General features: G+C 39.3%; 3 protein-coding genes across 6 annotated transcripts; 1 reads left to right on the top strand and 2 right to left on the bottom strand.

The window, feature by feature from the left end:
• Positions 1 to 1,038: 1,038 nt before the first annotated feature.
• Positions 1,039 to 6,830, bottom strand: LOC103993849 (binding partner of ACD11 1). 2 transcript variants are annotated; one of them, XM_009414053.3, is made up of 9 exons: positions 6,200 to 6,830; positions 5,991 to 6,094; positions 5,711 to 5,786; positions 3,616 to 3,684; positions 3,470 to 3,532; positions 3,198 to 3,356; positions 3,019 to 3,125; positions 2,108 to 2,231; positions 1,039 to 1,371 (listed from the first exon to the last, which is right to left on the bottom strand). In XM_009414053.3, exons 1-9 carry the CDS (start codon positions 6,203 to 6,205, stop codon positions 1,351 to 1,353), a joined length of 729 nt encoding a protein of 242 aa, XP_009412328.2. In that variant the 5' UTR covers positions 6,206 to 6,830; the 3' UTR covers positions 1,039 to 1,350. The 2 variants fall into 2 exon arrangements, with proteins under 2 accessions (XP_009412328.2, XP_009412327.2); XM_009414052.3 differs by having other exon boundaries at positions 3,019 to 3,356.
• A 139-nt stretch (positions 6,831 to 6,969) lies between these two features.
• On the bottom strand, positions 6,970 to 14,503 carry LOC103993850 (protein EMSY-LIKE 3). 2 transcript variants are annotated; one of them, XM_018829684.2, is made up of 9 exons: positions 14,289 to 14,503; positions 13,536 to 13,595; positions 13,002 to 13,204; positions 12,638 to 12,747; positions 12,366 to 12,543; positions 8,013 to 8,243; positions 7,669 to 7,737; positions 7,477 to 7,534; positions 7,102 to 7,388 (listed from the first exon to the last, which is right to left on the bottom strand). In XM_018829684.2, exons 3-9 carry the CDS (start codon positions 13,134 to 13,136, stop codon positions 7,294 to 7,296), a joined length of 876 nt encoding a protein of 291 aa, XP_018685229.2. In that variant the 5' UTR covers positions 13,137 to 13,204; positions 13,536 to 13,595; positions 14,289 to 14,503; the 3' UTR covers positions 7,102 to 7,293. The 2 variants fall into 2 exon arrangements, with proteins under 2 accessions (XP_009412329.2, XP_018685229.2); XM_009414054.3 differs by lacking the exon at positions 13,536 to 13,595 and having other exon boundaries at positions 6,970 to 7,388; positions 14,289 to 14,502.
• A 1,689-nt stretch (positions 14,504 to 16,192) lies between these two features.
• On the top strand, positions 16,193 to 19,042 carry LOC135581793 (probable NAD(P)H dehydrogenase (quinone) FQR1-like 2). 2 transcript variants are annotated; one of them, XM_065163514.1, is made up of 3 exons: positions 16,193 to 16,331; positions 16,847 to 17,399; positions 18,601 to 19,042. In XM_065163514.1, the coding sequence occupies exons 2-3, from the start codon at positions 16,858 to 16,860 to the stop codon at positions 18,827 to 18,829; spliced, it is 771 nt and encodes a 256-aa protein (XP_065019586.1). In that variant the 5' UTR covers positions 16,193 to 16,331; positions 16,847 to 16,857; the 3' UTR covers positions 18,830 to 19,042. The 2 variants fall into 2 exon arrangements, with proteins under 2 accessions (XP_065019586.1, XP_065019585.1); XM_065163513.1 differs by lacking the exon at positions 16,193 to 16,331 and adding an exon at positions 16,427 to 16,558.
• The last annotated feature ends 318 nt before the right edge of the window (positions 19,043 to 19,360 follow it).

Here is a 19,360-nt window from a genome sequence, read left to right as displayed (position 1 = left end):
TGAGGCATCAGTGATCAGAGAGGAAGAAGACACCAATACCAATCGTATATTCTTCCGTGGACATGATCTGTGAGCAAACACCATTCAGGGAAAGGCAGGGCGTCGAGTCCAAGAAGAAGAGTTAAAAGACGAAAAAGAACAAGCGTAGAACAAACTCCGACAACGTAAACAGTACGAATGCTAAAGAAAGACGGATGGTTTTTTCATGCACATGCAAGGAATTGCATCTGTAAACGCCATGGAAAGGACGAGATCTTACCAACGATCACAATGCAGAGAGCGAGAGAGAGAGAAGGCGAAGATGATATTTGTAGTGTGGGAAGGGGGTGGTTGTGCTGTGAGAAAGAATTAGTAAAAGGCAGGTGTCAGATCAAATCCATCAAACGAATCCATGGATATTATTAGTTTCCTTCACTGGCTTCGGTGATCAACCGCAAACGGATAGAGATATCTGCTAAATCAATCCTACGTGCGGCAGTTATTGCGGACACAGCGATAGGATCCGGTAACAGATCATACCCTTACAAGCCCTCGTTGTAGAACTGCTCCTCCGATCCTCCCAACAACTGTTAGCATTGATTTCTCATCAGTATTATCGTCAGTGTTCAGAGCCTGCTTAGTAGAATAAAGGTGCAGTGCATTCAATCTGTGTTGGAGTGAGAATGCTATACAAATCCATAAAGCTGTGTATGTGGCGACGGATGTTTTTGTCATCTGAGGTGAGAGAGACGCAGGGTTTGTAGTTAGCCGTGACTGACTCGAATCAATCGAATCGGAATTTAATCGGATCAGTGGTTCATATTTTCAAACCAAATCGAATTTTAAGCCAAACCAAAATCAAAACTGTGTGGTTTGAGTTTCGATTTCTAAAAATTAGGACTGAGATGGAAACTGACAATTCTGATTTGATTTCGAATCAATTAAAAAAATTAAAACACATTCGTTCCATGGGGTGGTGGAACGATTATATATATATATATATATATATATATATATATATATATATATATATATATAATGATTCTGATAAATAACTGGTAATCATGCAACAAAATGCTTCCACAAATTTTGTGCCGTACAAAAATTACATCTCTCTCAGCAGACAAGCGGCAAGCAACTTATCACTCAAAACCTGGTGATAGGAGCACGTTGTATATAGTGAATTAAAATTTAAGAAAAAGGATTGAGAAAGAAAGAAAAATACACCATCGATGCTATGAGATGATCCGCAAAAAAATAGCATCAATCTTGTGCCAACATGCTTCTAGGTATGGCTGTCATAGCATAATCAGCTGACTGCTTTGCTGTTTCTTGTAGTGAACTGATCTGAACCAACTAAAATGAACTGGTTTATGCAGCTACAACTGGATCCTGCAACAGGAGGATTATGGAGTCAAGTATTGATGGTTGGACGCTCACTATCAGATGTCTGTGTTGTGTGCATGAAAGCAAGTAGAGAGAGATCGAGAGAGAGCAATCTACAAGAGACACAAGTACCATAAACATAAATACAAAATGTAGTGCAGGTATCAACTTGATGCAAGAAATGAAGAGAAATGTCTAATAATTCTCTGACTGGAGCACATGGTTTTGCTAAGATAAAATCAGAACCACAATTAACTGACATTCTATGAGGCCAAACAATTGATAATTGTCTGATCAAAACACATTCTATCAAGTCAAACATATGATGGTTGTTTGACTAAAACAGATGCTTGCTAGGATATGAATGCCACTTCCATATTCCTTCTTTGTATTAGCAGCCACAATGTGTAAGTCGATATTTCGTATAATGCAGAATCAAAGAAACTTGTAGAACAAGTATTGCTTATTATCTGGTAGGCAACTTGGTGTACTAAGCCATACTAACCCTGATGCAAAGATATAATATGCTAGACATGCCCAATTACGTCAAAGTTTCGTACTACATTAGAGAAAAAAAGGAATTGGCTTATTTGTTCAACGCAAGTCGTACAATTTCTTGGGCAAAAAGAAGTTTCAACAACTGAAAAATGAATGTGTCACATTGGTTTTGCGGGGACAAAAAAGTTAACGTGCATGCTTTCAACAAATTCAAACAAAGCAAAATGGGAAACTATCGTCTTACCTTGGCTGTTAAATTTGTCACTGCTAATTGGAACTTCTCTCGTGTTTTTGTCCTTGCAACATGACCAGCTTTTGCCATCTTGCCAAAGGCTCCATGGAACCACGCTGTTCCAGCAGTTACATACCTAAAAATCCATGCAACCCAAAATTAACATTGATGCCCCATATTCAGTAGTCCAGTTTTCTTAATGCACACACCAATGTGAAGCACTAGCATAAAATATGAGATATAGCTAATTATAGTTCCATAACAGAATTCTTTTTACCACCATTATAATAATATAAAATCTTACTAAAATCAGTAGATACTTGATAATTATCTTTTCATATTAAATAATAACCGGAACCTCATAAACAAATAGTACTAGGAATGGAACTTGATTATCAAATAAACCAGTAAAACTATTGTTAAACTGCTGCTTATAAGTTCCAGATCAATGAGTTCACTTTAAGAGATTGTGAATAATCATTGGAATTGGGCATCAACAACAGTTCAAACAATTCAGAAAACAAATTGATGATCTCACTTTAATAATGGTTGAAAATTAATGGAAACTCGGACAAATCATGGAGAAGAAACAAAGAATATAGTAGGACATGACCACTGGAAAAACCAAAAGCACTATTCAGTAAAATGGACACAGACAACACTACGCTGAAGAACTGGAATTAAATGATAAAAGTTGTGACAAATGGATGAGAACAAGAACCATGCAATGGTGTGTCTATGGCAAGGTCAATATTCAGCATCCTGTATGTGTTACTTAATGGGGACAAAATATCCTCCATTTCTCTCTGAACATTGATGATGTTCAGAGATATCCACTTGTAATTTGACATACGAGAAGAGTCATAATTTCCGTTTGATTTTTGGGTATTAGCATGAAACTTCTGTTAAAATAGTTAAAGCACCTGTTTGTCTTGACAGCTGTGCCCGTATCATTCAGCTTTTGCTCTGCTACTGTAAGGGCAGCCATCGTCTTATTAGACACATGTAGCTTTTGATCCACTGATTTCACCTTCTCATTCACAACAGAAATTCCAACTGTTATTTTTTCTTTAAAGCCAACCCGTTTATCAAAAGAACTAACTTTTGCTGATGCTTTGGCCATCAGTTGATGCTTCTCATCAAATGCTTTAGCTTTACTGATAGCATCTTGTCTAAATGCTGAACCCTTTGCTATCATTGCTGCTACAACATCATGAGCTTTACTGACATGAACCTGTCCATCACCAGGACTACTTTTACCCTGCATGGATACAAACAAATCATTTCTTTCAATCCTAAGACCTTTAATAAGAATATATTAATCTGTACACACAGCAGTGCTCGAGTGAAAATTATACTGGAGTTTACAGACACCTCAACAGTTGGAGAATAGATACTGACAGGAGCCTCAATTGTCACATTGTCTGCAATAACTTGCTGCATGGAGTTCAGCACAAGAAGTGAAACAACTAAAAGAACCAACGAACAAATTCTATAGGACAGAAAGAGTAAAGTTTTACCTCTTCACTTCTTGTAATGTAATCCTCAGCAGGAGTTATACTTACTATCTGGTCAACTATAGTAGCCCCCTGCCAAAGGAACAAGTTGAGAGAGCAATACATGCCTCAATAAAATTTCAATTTCCACACTGCTCAGACTACCAAAATAGTAGTGTAAGACTAGTATCAACTATTGACAACCATGTTCTTAATGATTTTGATTAATCCGGTTTAATATGTTGTACACTATTCAAAAATATGGGTCCACAATTACAGTGGATTATGCAAATTCCTTGAAGTTTTGAATGCCCATAAGAATACACAAATTTTGGGATGAATATGGAAGGGAAACATACAGGAGCTATCAATTAGGTAATCCTCACAATGCAAGAAATTGAAAAGGAAAAAAATGAAAAATCTAGCTGAAAGTTCACCACAATATATTTCAGATTTCACAAGCATCTGAAAAGATAGATGACAGCCAAAATGCACTACAACAGCCAAAGTCACCTTAGTAGTTGTACATAAATTGGCAAACCATAATCCCTTGACACACTGTCAGTATATCATCAATTTGTTGATGTATCCCCAGACATCATAAATGGTCAAGAATATCTTATTGTCTTCAAGTTGGAACACAATGGAAATATTAGGAGACTCCTTTTTCAGTGATATCTTATGCATTATAGCAAAAATGGCAAGTAGGCAATCTTGCCATTACCTTCTGTCCACAACTTGTATAAGAATATATGTTTATAAATGCTCAAATTGTCAGTCACAGTAGAAGCAGCTGACAGTGAAAAACTCTCTTTGCATTTAGCAAACTCAACAGTTGCAACATTTGAATAACAAGAGACACAATTAGTTATGTTTGGAGAAGATAAACCAGCTTCACCAATAAAACTTTGATAAGCATTGCCTTTCTTACCATGAAAGGAAGAAAACCAATTTAACAAGATAAATCCCCAAGAACCATCTAACAGTAATATCCTAATTTGTTGGTCATTAGTGAATATTTTTATCTGAGTATATTAATCGAAAGAAATTTTATCTGAGTGCTTATTAGTGAATATTTTTCAATTCCAGTCTCCAACCCAAATAAAGGAAATTTGTCAGATGTTACAAGTACTATTTAAACTTCAATACATGACAAGATCATCATCTAGAAATGAAACAAGGAATAAGCAGGATAAAACTCTGAATCATGTTATTTGCAGATGATATTGTTTCGATTGAAGAGAGTTTAGATAGGAACAGTTTGAAACTCAAACAATGAAGACCAAGGAATTTAATTTAGCCTGGACTAGTCACACTGCTATTTACCATCCGAGTGTGAACTGAGATGTGGACCGCTCCATTTCTGGTAGTTCGGTTTGGTTTTTCTTCTTTTAGTCATATAGTAGTGCTCACTTTTCAAAATGGGATCAGTCGTTTTTTTTTTGTTTAACTTAGTCTCATAGGTTCATGACTCCTTGCGAGCCACCTCCCCTGTGTGTCGAAGCCCGACCGCCACCGCCACCGCCCACCGATGGCAACTAAAGAAAACATCATTAGATACAATAAATAGATATATGACAACTCTTACTTTGGCTACTGATATTGTCCTAATTATAGCTTAATAGCAAGATATAGAGAAAAACCTCTAAAATTCCAGTACACTAAATCAGATCATGCTCTATCACTTCTAGCAAAACGCACTCATAAGAAAAGCTTTCTCTAGAAATGGTTCTACTACTCTGCATTGCTACTCAATCAGTTGGCGTACACACCAAAATGCTCCTGACAGAAAATTTCTTTCGGAAAGGAAGAGCATCTGACCCGGCTGGAAACCTAAATTTTAACATTTCACACGCAATTTTCAATAACAAATATGAGCCATAAGCTTTCCAATAATATCTGAGAATTGATTATGATCTACTATGCTTTCAAATGAATAAAGAAATAGCTCACATATTATTACAGTATTGTAACTAAAGAAAAAGCTCCATCAAGCAGCGAATCTACAATGAAATGTAGAACTGATCTGCCATCGTATAATTACATGTGATGGCCGAATAATTCGCGATTAAAATAAGATAAAAGCAAGAGTAACAGAATGGAAAGGTAATGGAAGTACCGAGAGCAATAAAGCAATCTCGAGTGCTTTTGGATCCTTAAATGTAACAAACGCGATCCTCCCGCTGCCGACATTTCTGCCAAAAATAGCCCCAAAACATTGGAAGAGCCCTTAATACATCATACTAATAACAACTTTCGAAAACATTCAAACACGAAGTGAAAAGAAAAAGAAGTAGACGTAGCATCGGAAGAACAAGAAATACCACGAACACGCCAAACCAAACCCCGAAAAAGAACAGAAATGGACAGAAACCGCAGCACAAAGCTCAGAAACAGACCCTCGGATCTCGATGTGTTCGATGTCGCCGGAAAAGGAGAAGAACTCCCGGATCTCCCTCTCTTCCGCTAGATCTGAGATGTTGGCAACCCGAATAGATCTTGTCTGCAAAAATTGCACAGAACCGTGAACCAAAGGATTCGAATATCAACAACAACAAAAAAAAGAACCCAGTTGCAAAAGCTGAAGGAGTAGCTAAATGTCTCTCACCTCCATCTCCTCGATTTTCTTGGGGAAGGGAGAAGAAACTATTTCTTTTCCGCCCCGTCGCTGTTTGTTTCAATCTGTCTGTTTCGCTTGGGCTGCTGCCTCCATGAAGCGCTTTATAGGGAGAGGCGGACAAAGAGGAAGCAGAACATAATGGCCTCCAGAGACCCGATTATGTCAGAAATACCCTTCAAGTATTCGATCTCAGGATGCATTAACATGGGTTATGAATGTTATTAGAAAACAAAGAAAGGGATAGTTATGGAAAGTGGCTCGGAAGATTCCTTGCCCGCCGACGGCAGCTCGACTGCCCATGACTCGGAGTATTCTATTAATATAACCGCTGTACACACCGCTTCCCGAAAAAGAAAACAGTCGTTTCTACCACCCGTTCTCTTGTTACACTACGAGAACCGTTGTAACAAACGCAGCAATAGATGTAACGGCAGTTATCTCAATCAATGATTACCGAGTCCGCCGATTGGACACTAGTGACATTAAATCGAGTCGAGTGGAGCGGACATATATTCCATCTTTACGTCAGGCCATGTGGGGAGGATAGGAACACGAGAGTCAAACCTGTTGTACAATATAAAATGGCGTGGGGCTCGAAGACAAAGCACGAGGTTTCTATACGAAATGTCAAGCCTGCCACATGACCTGGTTACGAGCATAACCTCACTTTCAAGCATTAGTCCAAGTCTTATGGCACACCAACCAACTCAAGTCTGAATATACAGACAAGAGCAATTCATCAAACACAAAAGTCCAACTAACAAAGAGTCAGTGGTAATGGCTATGCATTTGCTTTGAAGAAAGTGTAACACAGCAAAAGCCCAAAACAGAGCAAAAGAGATCATGGACCAACAATCCTAGCCCTATACAAATGGCGGAGCGGCCCATGACAAAGTGACTTCGTCCTACATCTATTTACAGGGAACAGGCAAAAATTGACCCTGGTCAACCTGATAGCATTTCCGATCAAAAAACACCTCGATCAAGCTACAGTAACAAAGCTTTTACATACCATAGCACATTAGCCACCTTTATAATCATCGACTTGCAGCACAAAGCCTTGATGCTTACCACCATAGCCTTTACTTGCAATGGCTTCTCGACCTATTGTTCGGGAAAACGTGTGCTCTACTCTGTGGTTCTTGAATCATGTACTGAATTCGATCAGGAGAGTCATCTGGATATCAAAGCCAAACACATGTAGATTAGAAAAAAATACGAGTATTAACGACATGTCTGTATATTGTTGGAACTCACTAACTTACCACCATCTGACACATCAGCAAGTTTACCAATTGCTTCTAGCAGGGCTCTTTCATGATCCTACTCCAGAGACGCAATGAAAATGTTAAAAGAACCATTTGTCCAAATGGTGAAGCTGAGTTGGGTAATCAAATTTAAAAGAACATGCCAAAAGATGAGAACTAAAAGAAACAAGGGCTGTTTAAGCAACCTACTTTGAGAATTAGCTTAGCCCTCTGGACCAGAGCAGGTTCAGGGTTCTCGCCTCCACAAACCCTTTCAACCTGTAACACAGAACTGATTATCAACCCTTTCACATCATTAAATAGTGGCAAGTTAAACAATTTTGATGCAAAAAAAAAAAAGAAAATCAGCACCAGAAAGAAAAAGTGTAAACTCAAACATAATTAGCAGAAAATTATTTATCCAACTCGAGTTGTTCGTCCTACTAACCTATGCCTTGAATACACCTACTCTATAGATTCCTATAAAACAACATTAAAGAAAAATAAGAGACAACTAAATTGTCTAGCACGATTCAGCCCAATATCATGCTCACCTCGTGTATGAGTTTATCGGTTGCAAGAATCTCAATTATATCAGATCCAGGTTTCAGAATATCAACTCCTGAATGAACAAAGCCCTTCTTGGAAGCCTGGACTATCAGTGAACCCCTTGCTTTCACTTTGTTTGGCTGCACGTTTGGATTAACCGGACCCAGAGCTTGTCCATTACTTTGGGGTGAGAACAAAGTCCCCTTTCTAACCAATTGGTCATCTCTGGCATGTTTCTGTTTATGAATATACAAGATTAAATATAAAAAACCGACCATACAGATAGGCAGTAGTCCTAACAAAAGATATAAAGCCGAGATATACAAAGATACAAAACATGGAACAACAGATTTATACAAGGTAAAAAATAAAAGACAGACCCCGCATGTCTTATCATTAGATATATCTCCACTGAGAAGAAACTCAAGCAAATCACTTCATTTATAGATAGTATGAAAGAACTCTGATGCAGATGAAATGATGAGAACATAGCACAATACATACAGATACTTTTTGATAGTACTAAGGTCATTGGAAGCCTCGAAAAATATCAGCATTGTACCAACTCATCCAAAGCAAAAAAAGATAACCCACATGAATGATTTGTGCAGTAGCAACATTTTGCAGTTTCAAAAGCAAGCACCATTCAGAATGCATGTTAATTTTCCAAAGAAAGTGAGGGAGAAACATCAACCTTAACAAGGCACTAGCATCAGCAAGATCCTCAGGATATTGAGTGCCTCTTAAAGTTGGTGACAGATATCCACTGTATAACTGGCATTTATATGAAACTAGAATAAAAATCCAACAAAACAGAAGGGTACTTCTTTTCCAATAAACATGCGGGAGAACTATCAACCTTAGGAACAAGCATCAGCAAGATCCTCAGAATATTTAGTGCCTCTTGTTGGTGGTGACAGACAATGGCTATATAATTTGTGGAATTTTTTATGTTGGCATTATATGAAACTAGGATAAAAATGCAAAGATACAGAGTTCTGCTTTAACAAAAACAAGAACTATTTGTCAGGGAAGAAACATGTATCACCAATTTATCCAGATAAATATACATACATGTATATTGAAACCCACAAAGTGTTCGTGGTACTTTACTAGTTCTTATTAGGAAGCCAAGACCGAGTATAACCTAAGGCTTGATAGCTTCCATGTGACGTTCAACAAAGACAAAAATGGTCCTTTCCAGGATCTTCTATTAAGTTCTTAACATTTTCCTAAAACATAATTTCCAACTTAAGACTCGATGCTTAGACATCACCACAGTAAAAGCCAAACATGTCTTGGCTCATTTTCTTTTAGCATACACCCCAGAAGCACGTCTATAGCAACAAGTGAATCCCAACTACCAAAAGTTACCATTCATATTACCAAGGTTCGCAATACCGTACCGTACCGATATTTCGATCTGGGCTCGGTACCGATACGGTACGGTGTACCGAGCGGTACACCTGGGTGTACCGAGTACTGTAGTACTGTAGCAGTGCTACAGTGCTACAGTGCCTCGGACCGGTAACCGTCGGTCCGTGTACCGAAAACCTGTCGGACCGGTACGTACCGCCCGTACCGGACGGTATGGCTCGGTACGGCAGACCCTGCATATTACAAACTCAATCTAATCGACAACAAGACAACTCAAAAATAGGATAAAATCAAAGGCCAAATGTCCACCCCAAAGAAGTTTTCATAGTGAATTTCTGTGTCACCAACCAATTATGTGCATCTGAGTTGACAAATGCATATATATATGTTTGTCTATGTGAACTTATAACTCAACTTCCATTTAACCATAATCTAAGGATGTAAAAGTATCCAGCCAGATTTTTTTAATTACTATATGCAGATTTTATAAAAGCCTGGTTACAGGTCATTTCACAGCAAATAACCTTGTGTTGCAACATGCTTCCGTTATCAGCTGCATATCACTCAGTTCATCTTTGACCTATTAAGACCACCCCCATACTTCTAACTAGATCGCAGCTACAATCCATAACAGGAAAACAGTCATCCATTGTGAGTGTCCATGAATAATGATACAATTCAGACATAAAATGCTCTTCAAAATCATCCAAAACACAACATAAAAACATCTAAACTGTGGTAGTTAACCTATAAATAGAAGATCTCTGAATGACAACAGTGTTTTCTTCCCATGTATATCCCTGCAAAATTGCCTCCAAGTGCAAAACCCAGCCCAACCCTTAAAATGTCATTTTGCACTGATACCAACCAGAATATAATTTAATGATTTACTGATATAGTGTAACATAAGCTGGTTCATGTATGTCAAATGACAAAAATGACCCTGTCCAGTATTACCCTAATAATTTCCTACATCGGCTATGTGGTTGCCATCAAAACTAAAGTGGGTACCTTTTTTTCTGAATGGCATTCATGCTAATTTCATTTTTATGTATATTTTTGTTAAAAAAATTGCAAGCTTGCATAGGTGTCTTTTTCATCTTGGGTTACTATTGGACAAAGTTTAAGCATTGTAAGTATAACATGGCAGCCGAGGTACTGGTGCCCAAAATAATTTCTTCAAAGGGTATCAATCGAATATGATATTTTGGAAGGTAGATACACAACAGAATAAAAACCTAAAACCAAGCTATAACAAATTTCGACTTAAGTCTCACGCATAGCTGAACTAGGAATCATCAACTTGATTTGACCATGAACAACAATGTCTTTATTACAGTTTGCCTCCAAAGTAATTTGATTCCATAAACATTACTTAGGATTTGATGAAAAGCAACTCGAACCTCACATGATGCAGTTAACCTTCATATTTTCATATTCTCCCTGCACACAGTTAACTGGGATCTCATTTTATCTTATCTCTGAATTTGCAGTTACTTGAACGATTGAAGAATTACAGAAATTTCAAATGTGGGATGATTGAAGAAGGTGAAAAAGAATAGTGAAGCTGTAATCTTTTTATTTGGTCTAACAACAGGGTCTATTGAAGTCTCATTAGCATGCTTTCTTATATCAATGAAACATGCCTCATCAATACATGTCCATTTAAATTATCATGTTGCTCTTGGTCAATCCAAGTTCAACTAAGAGAAATCCAGCCCAGTGATTTAAATGCCTGAGGCGCTAGGCGCTCGCCCGAGCGAAGCAAGACGTTAAAATATAAAAAATATATAATATAATTAATAAATATAATTATTTAAAATTTTAAATTAAAATATGCTATTAAATTAAGAAAATCTATTAACAGTATTGAAAATTAATAATTTCAAATAAACCTAACAATATTAATAGTATACAGTATACTGTTAACAGAAGGAGAAAAGGAAGTGTAAGGGGGTGCTAAGCCCGCTAACTGAGAAAAGAGGAAGCGGCAGCGGCAGCAGAGTGTAAGGAGGCAGCGGCAGCGGAGTGTAAGGAGGCAGCGGTGAGCGGCGACAACGACAGCAACAGCGGCGAGCAGCGGGAGCGGGAGCAAGAGCAGGAGCGACGAGCAGCGGGAGGAGCGAGCGGCGACAGCGGCAGCGTTTGCGAGCAGCGACAGCGGCAGCAGGAGCAAGAGCGGGAGCAGGAGCGACGAGCAGCAGGAGGCGCGAGCGGCAACAGCGACAACGGCGAGCGGCGACAGCGGCAGCATTTGCGAGCAGCGACAGCGGCGAGCAGCGGGATCGGGATCGGGATCGGGAGCGGCAGCGGCGTGGGTTAGGATTTGGTTGTCACTTATAGCAATTTTAGTTGGTTCAATTGAACCAACTAACCATCGGAGACCGAACCAAGACCGAACCAGAGCTAAAATCCTGGTTCGGTCGCCTTGGTTAACCCAGGCGCTCGCCCGAAGCGCCCAGCGCCTGGGCTCGGGCGAGCGCCCAGGCGACGCCTGTTTGAAGCGCACCGCCTGGGAGATTAGCGAGGCGAGGCCACCCAGGCGCTCGCCTGAAGCGCCCAGCGCCTGGGCTCGGGCGAGCGCCCAGGCGGCGCCTGTTTGAAGCGCACCGCCTGGGAGATTAGCGAGGTGCTCGGGCCTCGCCTCGCCTCGCCCGAGCGCCTAGGCGAGCGCCCAAGCGTCTTTTTAAATCACATTCCAGCCATCAGAAGAAATAAAACAGCCCACTAAGAGATTCTAAATAAAATGAGTGAATCCTAGAGGACACTAAATTAACTGAACATCTAACCCAGTGGTGAAACCTAAATCTGAAGTAAATATAATTGACTCAGAACACGTCTGAAACCCAACGACCCAAACATGATCATAACAGTAAAATCTAACAATAAGCTCAAGTTAGCAATGACTGCGTTCTCTATGAGAAGAGTGACAATTAAATTTTAATCAAACAAAATACCACAAAAGGGCCATCATAACTTACTGCTGGTAATTGAACAGCAGTTGATGAGGGCTGAGCATAAGTCAGGTACTGTGGAGAAGCTGAAACGGTCATATGCCCCTGCTTCAACTTTTTACAGGGTACATGGCCCATAGAGTTTGGCCCCAAAGGAGGAGGATTCATTGCTGCCAATTGAGCCTCAGCATTCTTAAGTGATTCCCTGATTAAAATTTAGCAAAAATATGTTTATATTCTACATGGCTAGCTTGTCATAACTGAGATTTAATATAAATCTGTCTGGAGATGATTTATACCTTAAAAACTTGATTGAGTCATCAGAATGGACTTTCCCGAGAATTTCCCTATGTTCAACATCTGAAACTCTAAGTTCCTTCCGTAATTCTGATATAAGTTCTTCTTTGCCCTGCACAAAGATATATACGAAAGGGAATTATATAAATCAAATAACACCAAAGAGTCAGCAACTATATGCACCATTTTCTGATTGCTATCTGAAAGATAAACAAACCAAAAGATATCTTTAAAAATCTCTATTACACTCAAATAAAGCATGTTTAGAAAACCTATATAATCTACATATGCACTACTTTTTAATGCATCTAAACTATTTCCTGATATGGATACAAAACAAGTATCTAATTGCGGAATGAGAGGTACCCATGAAAGATCATTTGACTGAGCAATGAAGGCTCTTAAAACAGCACTATATGCCTCGATCTCTATGCAGTGAACCTGGAACTCCATGTCCCTCAGATCTTTATCAGAGGACATTGGTCCTGAAGCGATGGCCATAATTCCAGAACAAGCAAGACCCTTAGATGCTCTAATGATGCCAGGATTTGGTAGATCATCATCAGTTCCTGTTACACGTATGCAAGAAAGAATGAGGTTCCAAAGTGGAAACACAACAAGATTTCTATTCTGAACAAAGTGCTCAAGAAAGCTCTCAACGTAGAGGCTGCTACAAGTGGCTCCAAACTATATGCATAAAGCTTCATTAGTTAGGACAAATTCGAGGGACTATAAGCAAGTGCAGTAGCTCTGTGGCGCTATCTTCTCATTACATGCAGGCAACTACGATAATTCAACCTATGATAAAAATTATTAACTGGGAACTCAAAATGCATCAAGAACATAAAATAACTTCATGAAACTAATTGAAAGTCTACTAATTAAGAAACAAAAAAATACCTCCAAAAATATAAGAGGCATGTAGGTGGAAGTTCTAGTAATCACTGGCAACAAGACAACCTAAAAAGACAAACCAAAAACAATTGAGCACAATTCTAGAGAAATTATATTGTGTGAAAAAGTCCACAATCAACCTCATGTAACATTCTTAGAACTCACGACTAATCCCAACCTTACTCCCTCCCTCCTTAATCTCCACCACCAACCACCCCCAATATGAACAAAAACATGAAAAATCATTAATCTAACAAGCAAAATAAATATAAAATTCAGAATGTATTATATAATAAAAAAGGTGATAAAACAATCAACCACCACGAAATCTCCATCTTATTTCGAATAGTAATCAAATGCAAAGAGATTTATTACAACACACCACATGAAAGCAGTACATTACATAAAACATACATATCGCATCCAATCAACTACCCGTGCCCCATGTTTTCACACTAATTTGCGTCCGTCAGATTGGCTACGATCTGAAACACAAACAGGAAAGTAAGATTCTCACAATCTTCGACAACCCTGCCCCAACCTTAATCCTATCTTTAATCGTCTTGCACCACTGGAACCCTAAGACCGATGCATCCATGGATCGTAAAACCCTGACAAGAAGAACCCTAAACGCCGCCTGAAGTAAATTAAAAGCAAAAGCCAAATAAGCAATAAAGAATCACATTATCAAAAGAACCAATGAAAAAAGAAGGGGAAAAGAGGACGGGGAAATTTTCCGCAAGCAGATTGCAGATGTACCGCTGCTATCGTTCTTCACGTACTCCATCGATCAAACTGAAAGCCACCGGCGAACGGATCATGGAGTAACACTTGCGCCGAGAATCACAACGTAGACCGTCTTCGCGAGGAAGCCCCGGCACCTGGCACCGGAGAACCAAGGGAAGCTATAAACCCTAACGCGTGACGGCGAAGGAAAAAGCCTTCCTGGGAAAAGAAGAGAAGAAAACAGTGAGATGAGCATTCGGATTCTTTTAAGAGAAGCTACAGTCTCGCCAGTCTATTCCATTTGGCCATATCGGTTCACTAATAGTGTTCGAACACGTAAGAGAACGTTGACAAAATGATAGTTCCGGCGGAGTAACGAATTGACGGTGACCGATGTTGCCCTCCGAGTGCGCTTCCCTGCTGATTCCCACGTCGTCAATTGGATTCTCGTTTCCTTGGGAATGCGTGCGCATTCGGGTCCGGCCAAACCATCATGCAGCGTCGCTTAGAGTGTTTCCACCCTAATTTTAATGTTTACATAAATATCTCTTATATAAGGTTTTCACTATTGATAAAATATTTTAAAAAAATAGTATATATATATACATATATAACCTCAAAATTATTGACTTTCGTATATATACATATAAATTTTGATTTTTTCATATATTAATATGTTATTATCGTATGTATATATATATATATATATATATATATATAAGTTAATTATCATTTGTGATAAGATATATTTTGCTCTGACACATTACAACTAATGTCACGTGTCACGTCAGAACCTGTACCCCCAAGATACTGTTCAACACGTCTAATCCCGACAATCCCGGAACGATAATACCCGCATGTCAAGTCAGAATCCATACTGATGTCGTGATGTGTCCACTATGTCAATCTACGTGCGACCGACCCTCTCACGACACATTTGTTTACCAATAATTTGGGTGTAACATCGTTTAAAAATTCATTATTATAAGTGTCTCAAAAATATTTAAATATTAATTAGTTTGAATACAAATTAGTCAATGTTAACTACGAGGGATGCTAAGAAGTCGCTTGATATTTGAATTTGACTAAGAAGGATTTTTGGATTTTCTTGTGAAAAAACCCATATATCAAAAAAAAAAAAATCCAAAAACAGCAACCAGCTAATCTATTAATTTAAAAGGAGAATACACCCTATGCTTAGGAAATCATCACACAAAAATACATAGGTCAATCCCTTATCCAAATAAAATTGACTATGAATCTATAGCAAAAATAGATAACTTAGACACCGAGAATCTTCTCTAAATATGTAAAATTTTTAATTTTTAATTTTTTTTAATAATTTAGATTTTTTTATAAGATTGAAAGTATATCAAGAGGATCAATCTTTGGAGAGTCATAGTCGATCATGATGAATAACGCAGCCAAGCATGGAACAAAAGTATGATCATGCGATGATTAATAGGGGTAAAATGATTGTTTCTACAAAAATAAAAATTTTCAGTCTATAAAAAGAAAATAAAATTAAGAGTATTTTAAAAAATCGCTCATGATTTTTCTATAATTTACTTTCCATTTATTATCTAAAAAATCAATACATTAATCCCACCTACCAAACATCCACAAAAATCAGAAATCTATGGCCGATGATGATGTTTCAGCGGACGCTAATAAACACTTCCTGAAAAATGTTTCCGGAAACCCCGTCCGCTTCGGCCATCAGAGATGCAGTGACATGTAAAGTACAAAGTGAAAAGAAACAAAAACAAAATCCAGAAACAGAAAACAGATATTTAGATGAGATATTAACAGCGTATGATGACGTCACAATCATCAACCTGTCGTCTATGCAGTGGGCAAATGGAGTGGGCCGCTGGAACGGGTTCTTTAGCCGATCCGTCGCGGTGGTAAGTGGCACCCGATCTCGTCAAACCTTCTCGATGGCCGGCACGACGGCGAAGGGCTCAAACGCTGCCATGTATTATTTCTCGTTCCCGTTCGAAGGATGCCCGCCGCGATTCGAATCTCGAAGCCGCGGAGGCGATCGCGGGAGCTCCTTTCCGTGCAACTCTCACGGTAAGAGTCGACGTCAGAAGCTGTGCGATGTTCTTTCATCTCGTTTTCTCGTTCGTTCTGGTCAGAATTAGGCAGGATTTAATGTGTCCTCGATTCGAAGAGAAAAGAATCACAGATCAAATTGGAGTTGATCTGATTAGCTTTCCAAAAGCTGGCGATTTCCTAAAATTAGGTTTCTTGTTTGGTCTTGGCATTTATTGACGTTGGAGGCGGTTTCCGATTTCAAGGTGAGATCTTTCTGTTCCTTGAACGTTTTTCGGCTGGCTTTATTTGATCCACGAAACGTAGAGCAGAATTGAAAGGTGTTACGCGCTTCTCTCCTTTTCTGCTTTCGATTTAAGGTTCTATATCGAGTTATCGATTGGTAAATTAACTTCCCCTGGGGCGTTGAGGCCAATTGATTGCTCCTCGTCGAAATTAGTGTGTGAAACATAGAAAGTTAGGGTTTTTCAGCGACAGGTTTGGCGAGGGACGCAATTCTTATTACTGAGTTTGAACTGCTTCGACGATCACAGATTGAAGATACATGGGGAAGGGAGGAGGTTGCGTGCCGAGCAAGAAGCGGCAGCCAGCTGCTGCCTTGGATGGTTCCGCCACCGCCGAGAAGAATGCTCCTATTCCCGTGGAGGAGAAGATTGAAGCCAGCGCAGAGGTCATCGAACCCGCTTCACCGTCGTCGGTCGAGTCCAAGCTCAAGATCTTCATCGTGTTCTACTCCATGTACGGCCACGTTGAGTCTCTTGCCAAGCGAATGAAGAAGGGTGTGGATGACATTGAAGGTGTAGAGGGTGTCCTGTATCGTGTTGCAGAGACCCTCCCACCGGATGTCTTGGACAAGATGCATGCTCCGCCCAAGGATACGGCGATCCCGTTGATATCGGCTGCAGAGATGGTTGAGGCGGACGGGATACTGTTTGGTTTTCCGACTAGGTATGGGTGCATGGCTGCTCAGATGAAGGCCTTCTTTGATTCTACTGGACAGCTATGGAGGGAGCAGAAGCTTTCCGGCAAGCCAGCCGGGTTCTTCGTGAGTACCGGTAGCCAAGGGGGAGGGCAGGAGACCACTGCGTAAGTCCATCTATTGCCAATTTTTTAACTTTCTGCTTCTTTATGAACAACTACAGACTTTTTATACAGCTTTAATCTTTAAAATGTCATCATCTGATCATGTTAATGTTTCTTCGCATAAGGATAGTTCTTTATAGCCACAACTGATTAGAGAGACCAATTTGGGATAGAGGTGCTAAGAGATTATAGGAAGGAAAAAAAAAACAAGACACAAGAGTATGGTACCTCAAGCATGACTAACTTGTGGGGAAAGATTTGACGATTTGGGACCAAATGCTTGTTCATTGTTGTTATTAGTGGTGGTGATGGTCATGGTGTAAGTTTGGATTGTTAACACATGCTTTAGATTACTTTGGTACTTGAATTTCCTTAAGATCATCTCAAATGAGTCGGTGTGAATTTGGTTCTTATACAGTAATGTTTTTTTTGAAAGTGACAAACAATTTTTTAAGAATCTGTCGAGATGGTATGGACATATGTAACAAAATAAATAGTAGGCCTAGAAATAAAAGATGCTTTGGTTTATGTCCTAATATGCCCAGAAACAGAAAGGGGAGGTATAAAGTTACTTGGAAAAACATTCTAAATTTGATTAAATGGCACCAATTGTAATGCTTACACCGAGGAACATATGAACTTTTATACGACATGGTTTATATCTCTCAGCTAGTACTGTAATCGCCTGCTGAAGAGCATTAAACAAAGAACATGATAGCCATGGAAAACAATTTTTGCTAGTTTTTGCACGATGATATGGCAGCTGTTATGGTCGCCATTGGCAGTACTAAAGCCTTAATCCCTTCTGGTTACTTTCTCAAGAGACATATTTGATTTTTGAATGTGGTGTCCAAAAATATATCTGAAGTGTGAGTGGACCGAGTAGGGAAGTTCTTTTCAATAATTCAGATCCGGTAACTTTAGCGATAAATATTACTTGATTGTTGCGGAAAGTGTCACATAGGTGTTTGCCTTGTAACACTTGCACACTAGAAGCACTTGAAAGTTCCATGTTTTATGGATTAATTTTATCCGTGTGACTAGTTGTGGCAGTCTAGAATAACCTATCTTCAAAGTAATGCAGAAACTTCAAATATATTTAGTGTACAATTTGCTTTGACATACTCTGTTTGAATTTATTAATATGAGAAGTTGATGGTATTGACTTCGTTAGAGTAACTTGACTCTTTTCTCTTCGGTATAGTTGGACTGCGATAACCCAATTGACCCACCATGGCATGCTCTTCGTTCCCATCGGATACACCTTTGGAGCTGGTATGTTCGAGATGGATGAAATCAGAGGTGGTTCTCCATACGGTGCTGGCGTCTTTGCCGGAGATGGCACAAGGCAAGCTAGTGAGGCAGAGCTTGCCCTAGCAGAGTACCAGGGCAAATATATGGCTTCTGTAGTCAAGAAGCTGGTGCAAACTTGATCCTTTCACTAGCTATTCACTGGGATTGCATGTTTTCTATGTAAAACCTGAATGCCTAATGTTCTATTCCATTCATAAATTAGCTCTTCGCCTATGTGTTTTCTGATACCTGTAATTATTTCTTGTATTTGGTAATGGTCATGTGTCCAAAAATCATGATGTCTTTGACAAAATAAGGTTGTGGCATTTGATCTTCGATATTTAGATTCTCTTTGTTTGGTGTGTTTTGGAGTTCCAGTCTCTGTGGATTCAGTAGATCATGCTGTGCAAGCATGATTCTTCATCGGAGTTAGATCCGGGTTTCGGAACAGGGATATGTTATCGGATCCGGGTTTAGATTCACCCGACCCAATGGATGGCGTCTCTGGGCAGTTCCGCCCCTTCTGCTGATCTGTTTTCGCCGTCTTATCAACTTAACGGGTTGAGGGACATTTTAGTAATTTAAATCGATCAAAATCCGCGGACGTTTCTGTAACGGGCAATCGAACGGCCAGAAACGTCGGCGGTGGATCAGCGCCTTCTATAGTCCTC

This window comes from Musa acuminata, chromosome BXJ3-8 (assembly GCF_036884655.1).
Source record: "Musa acuminata AAA Group cultivar baxijiao chromosome BXJ3-8, Cavendish_Baxijiao_AAA, whole genome shotgun sequence".
NCBI lineage: Eukaryota > Viridiplantae > Streptophyta > Magnoliopsida > Zingiberales > Musaceae > Musa > Musa acuminata.
Note: the sequence above shows the minus strand (reverse complement) of the source record. Positions and strands in the feature narration are given on the sequence as shown.

Excerpts from the sequence above, each read along its gene's own strand:
- LOC103993849 (XM_009414052.3), bottom strand. Across the intron at positions 5,787-5,990 it reads GAACACATCGAGATCCGAGG|AAATGTCGGCAGCGGGAGGA; the intron begins GTCTGTTTCTGA and ends TATTTTTGGCAG. Across the intron at positions 3,357-3,469 it reads TCTATTCTCCAACTGTTGAG|GGTAAAAGTAGTCCTGGTGA; the intron begins GTGTCTGTAAAC and ends GTATCCATGCAG.
- LOC103993850 (XM_009414054.3), bottom strand. The coding sequence starts at position 14,316 with ATGGAGTACGTGAAGAACGATAGCAGCG. Across the intron at positions 7,738-8,012 it reads CCGATAAACTCATACACGAG|GTTGAAAGGGTTTGTGGAGG; the intron begins GTGAGCATGATA and ends TCTGTGTTACAG. Across the intron at positions 7,389-7,476 it reads TGCTGATGTGTCAGATGGTG|ATGACTCTCCTGATCGAATT; the intron begins GTAAGTTAGTGA and ends TTTGATATCCAG.
- LOC135581793 (XM_065163514.1), top strand. The coding sequence starts at position 16,858 with ATGGGGAAGGGAGGAGGTTGCGTGCCGAGCAAGAAGCGGCAGCCAGCT. Across the intron at positions 17,400-18,600 it reads GGAGGGCAGGAGACCACTGC|TTGGACTGCGATAACCCAAT; the intron begins GTAAGTCCATCT and ends TCTTCGGTATAG.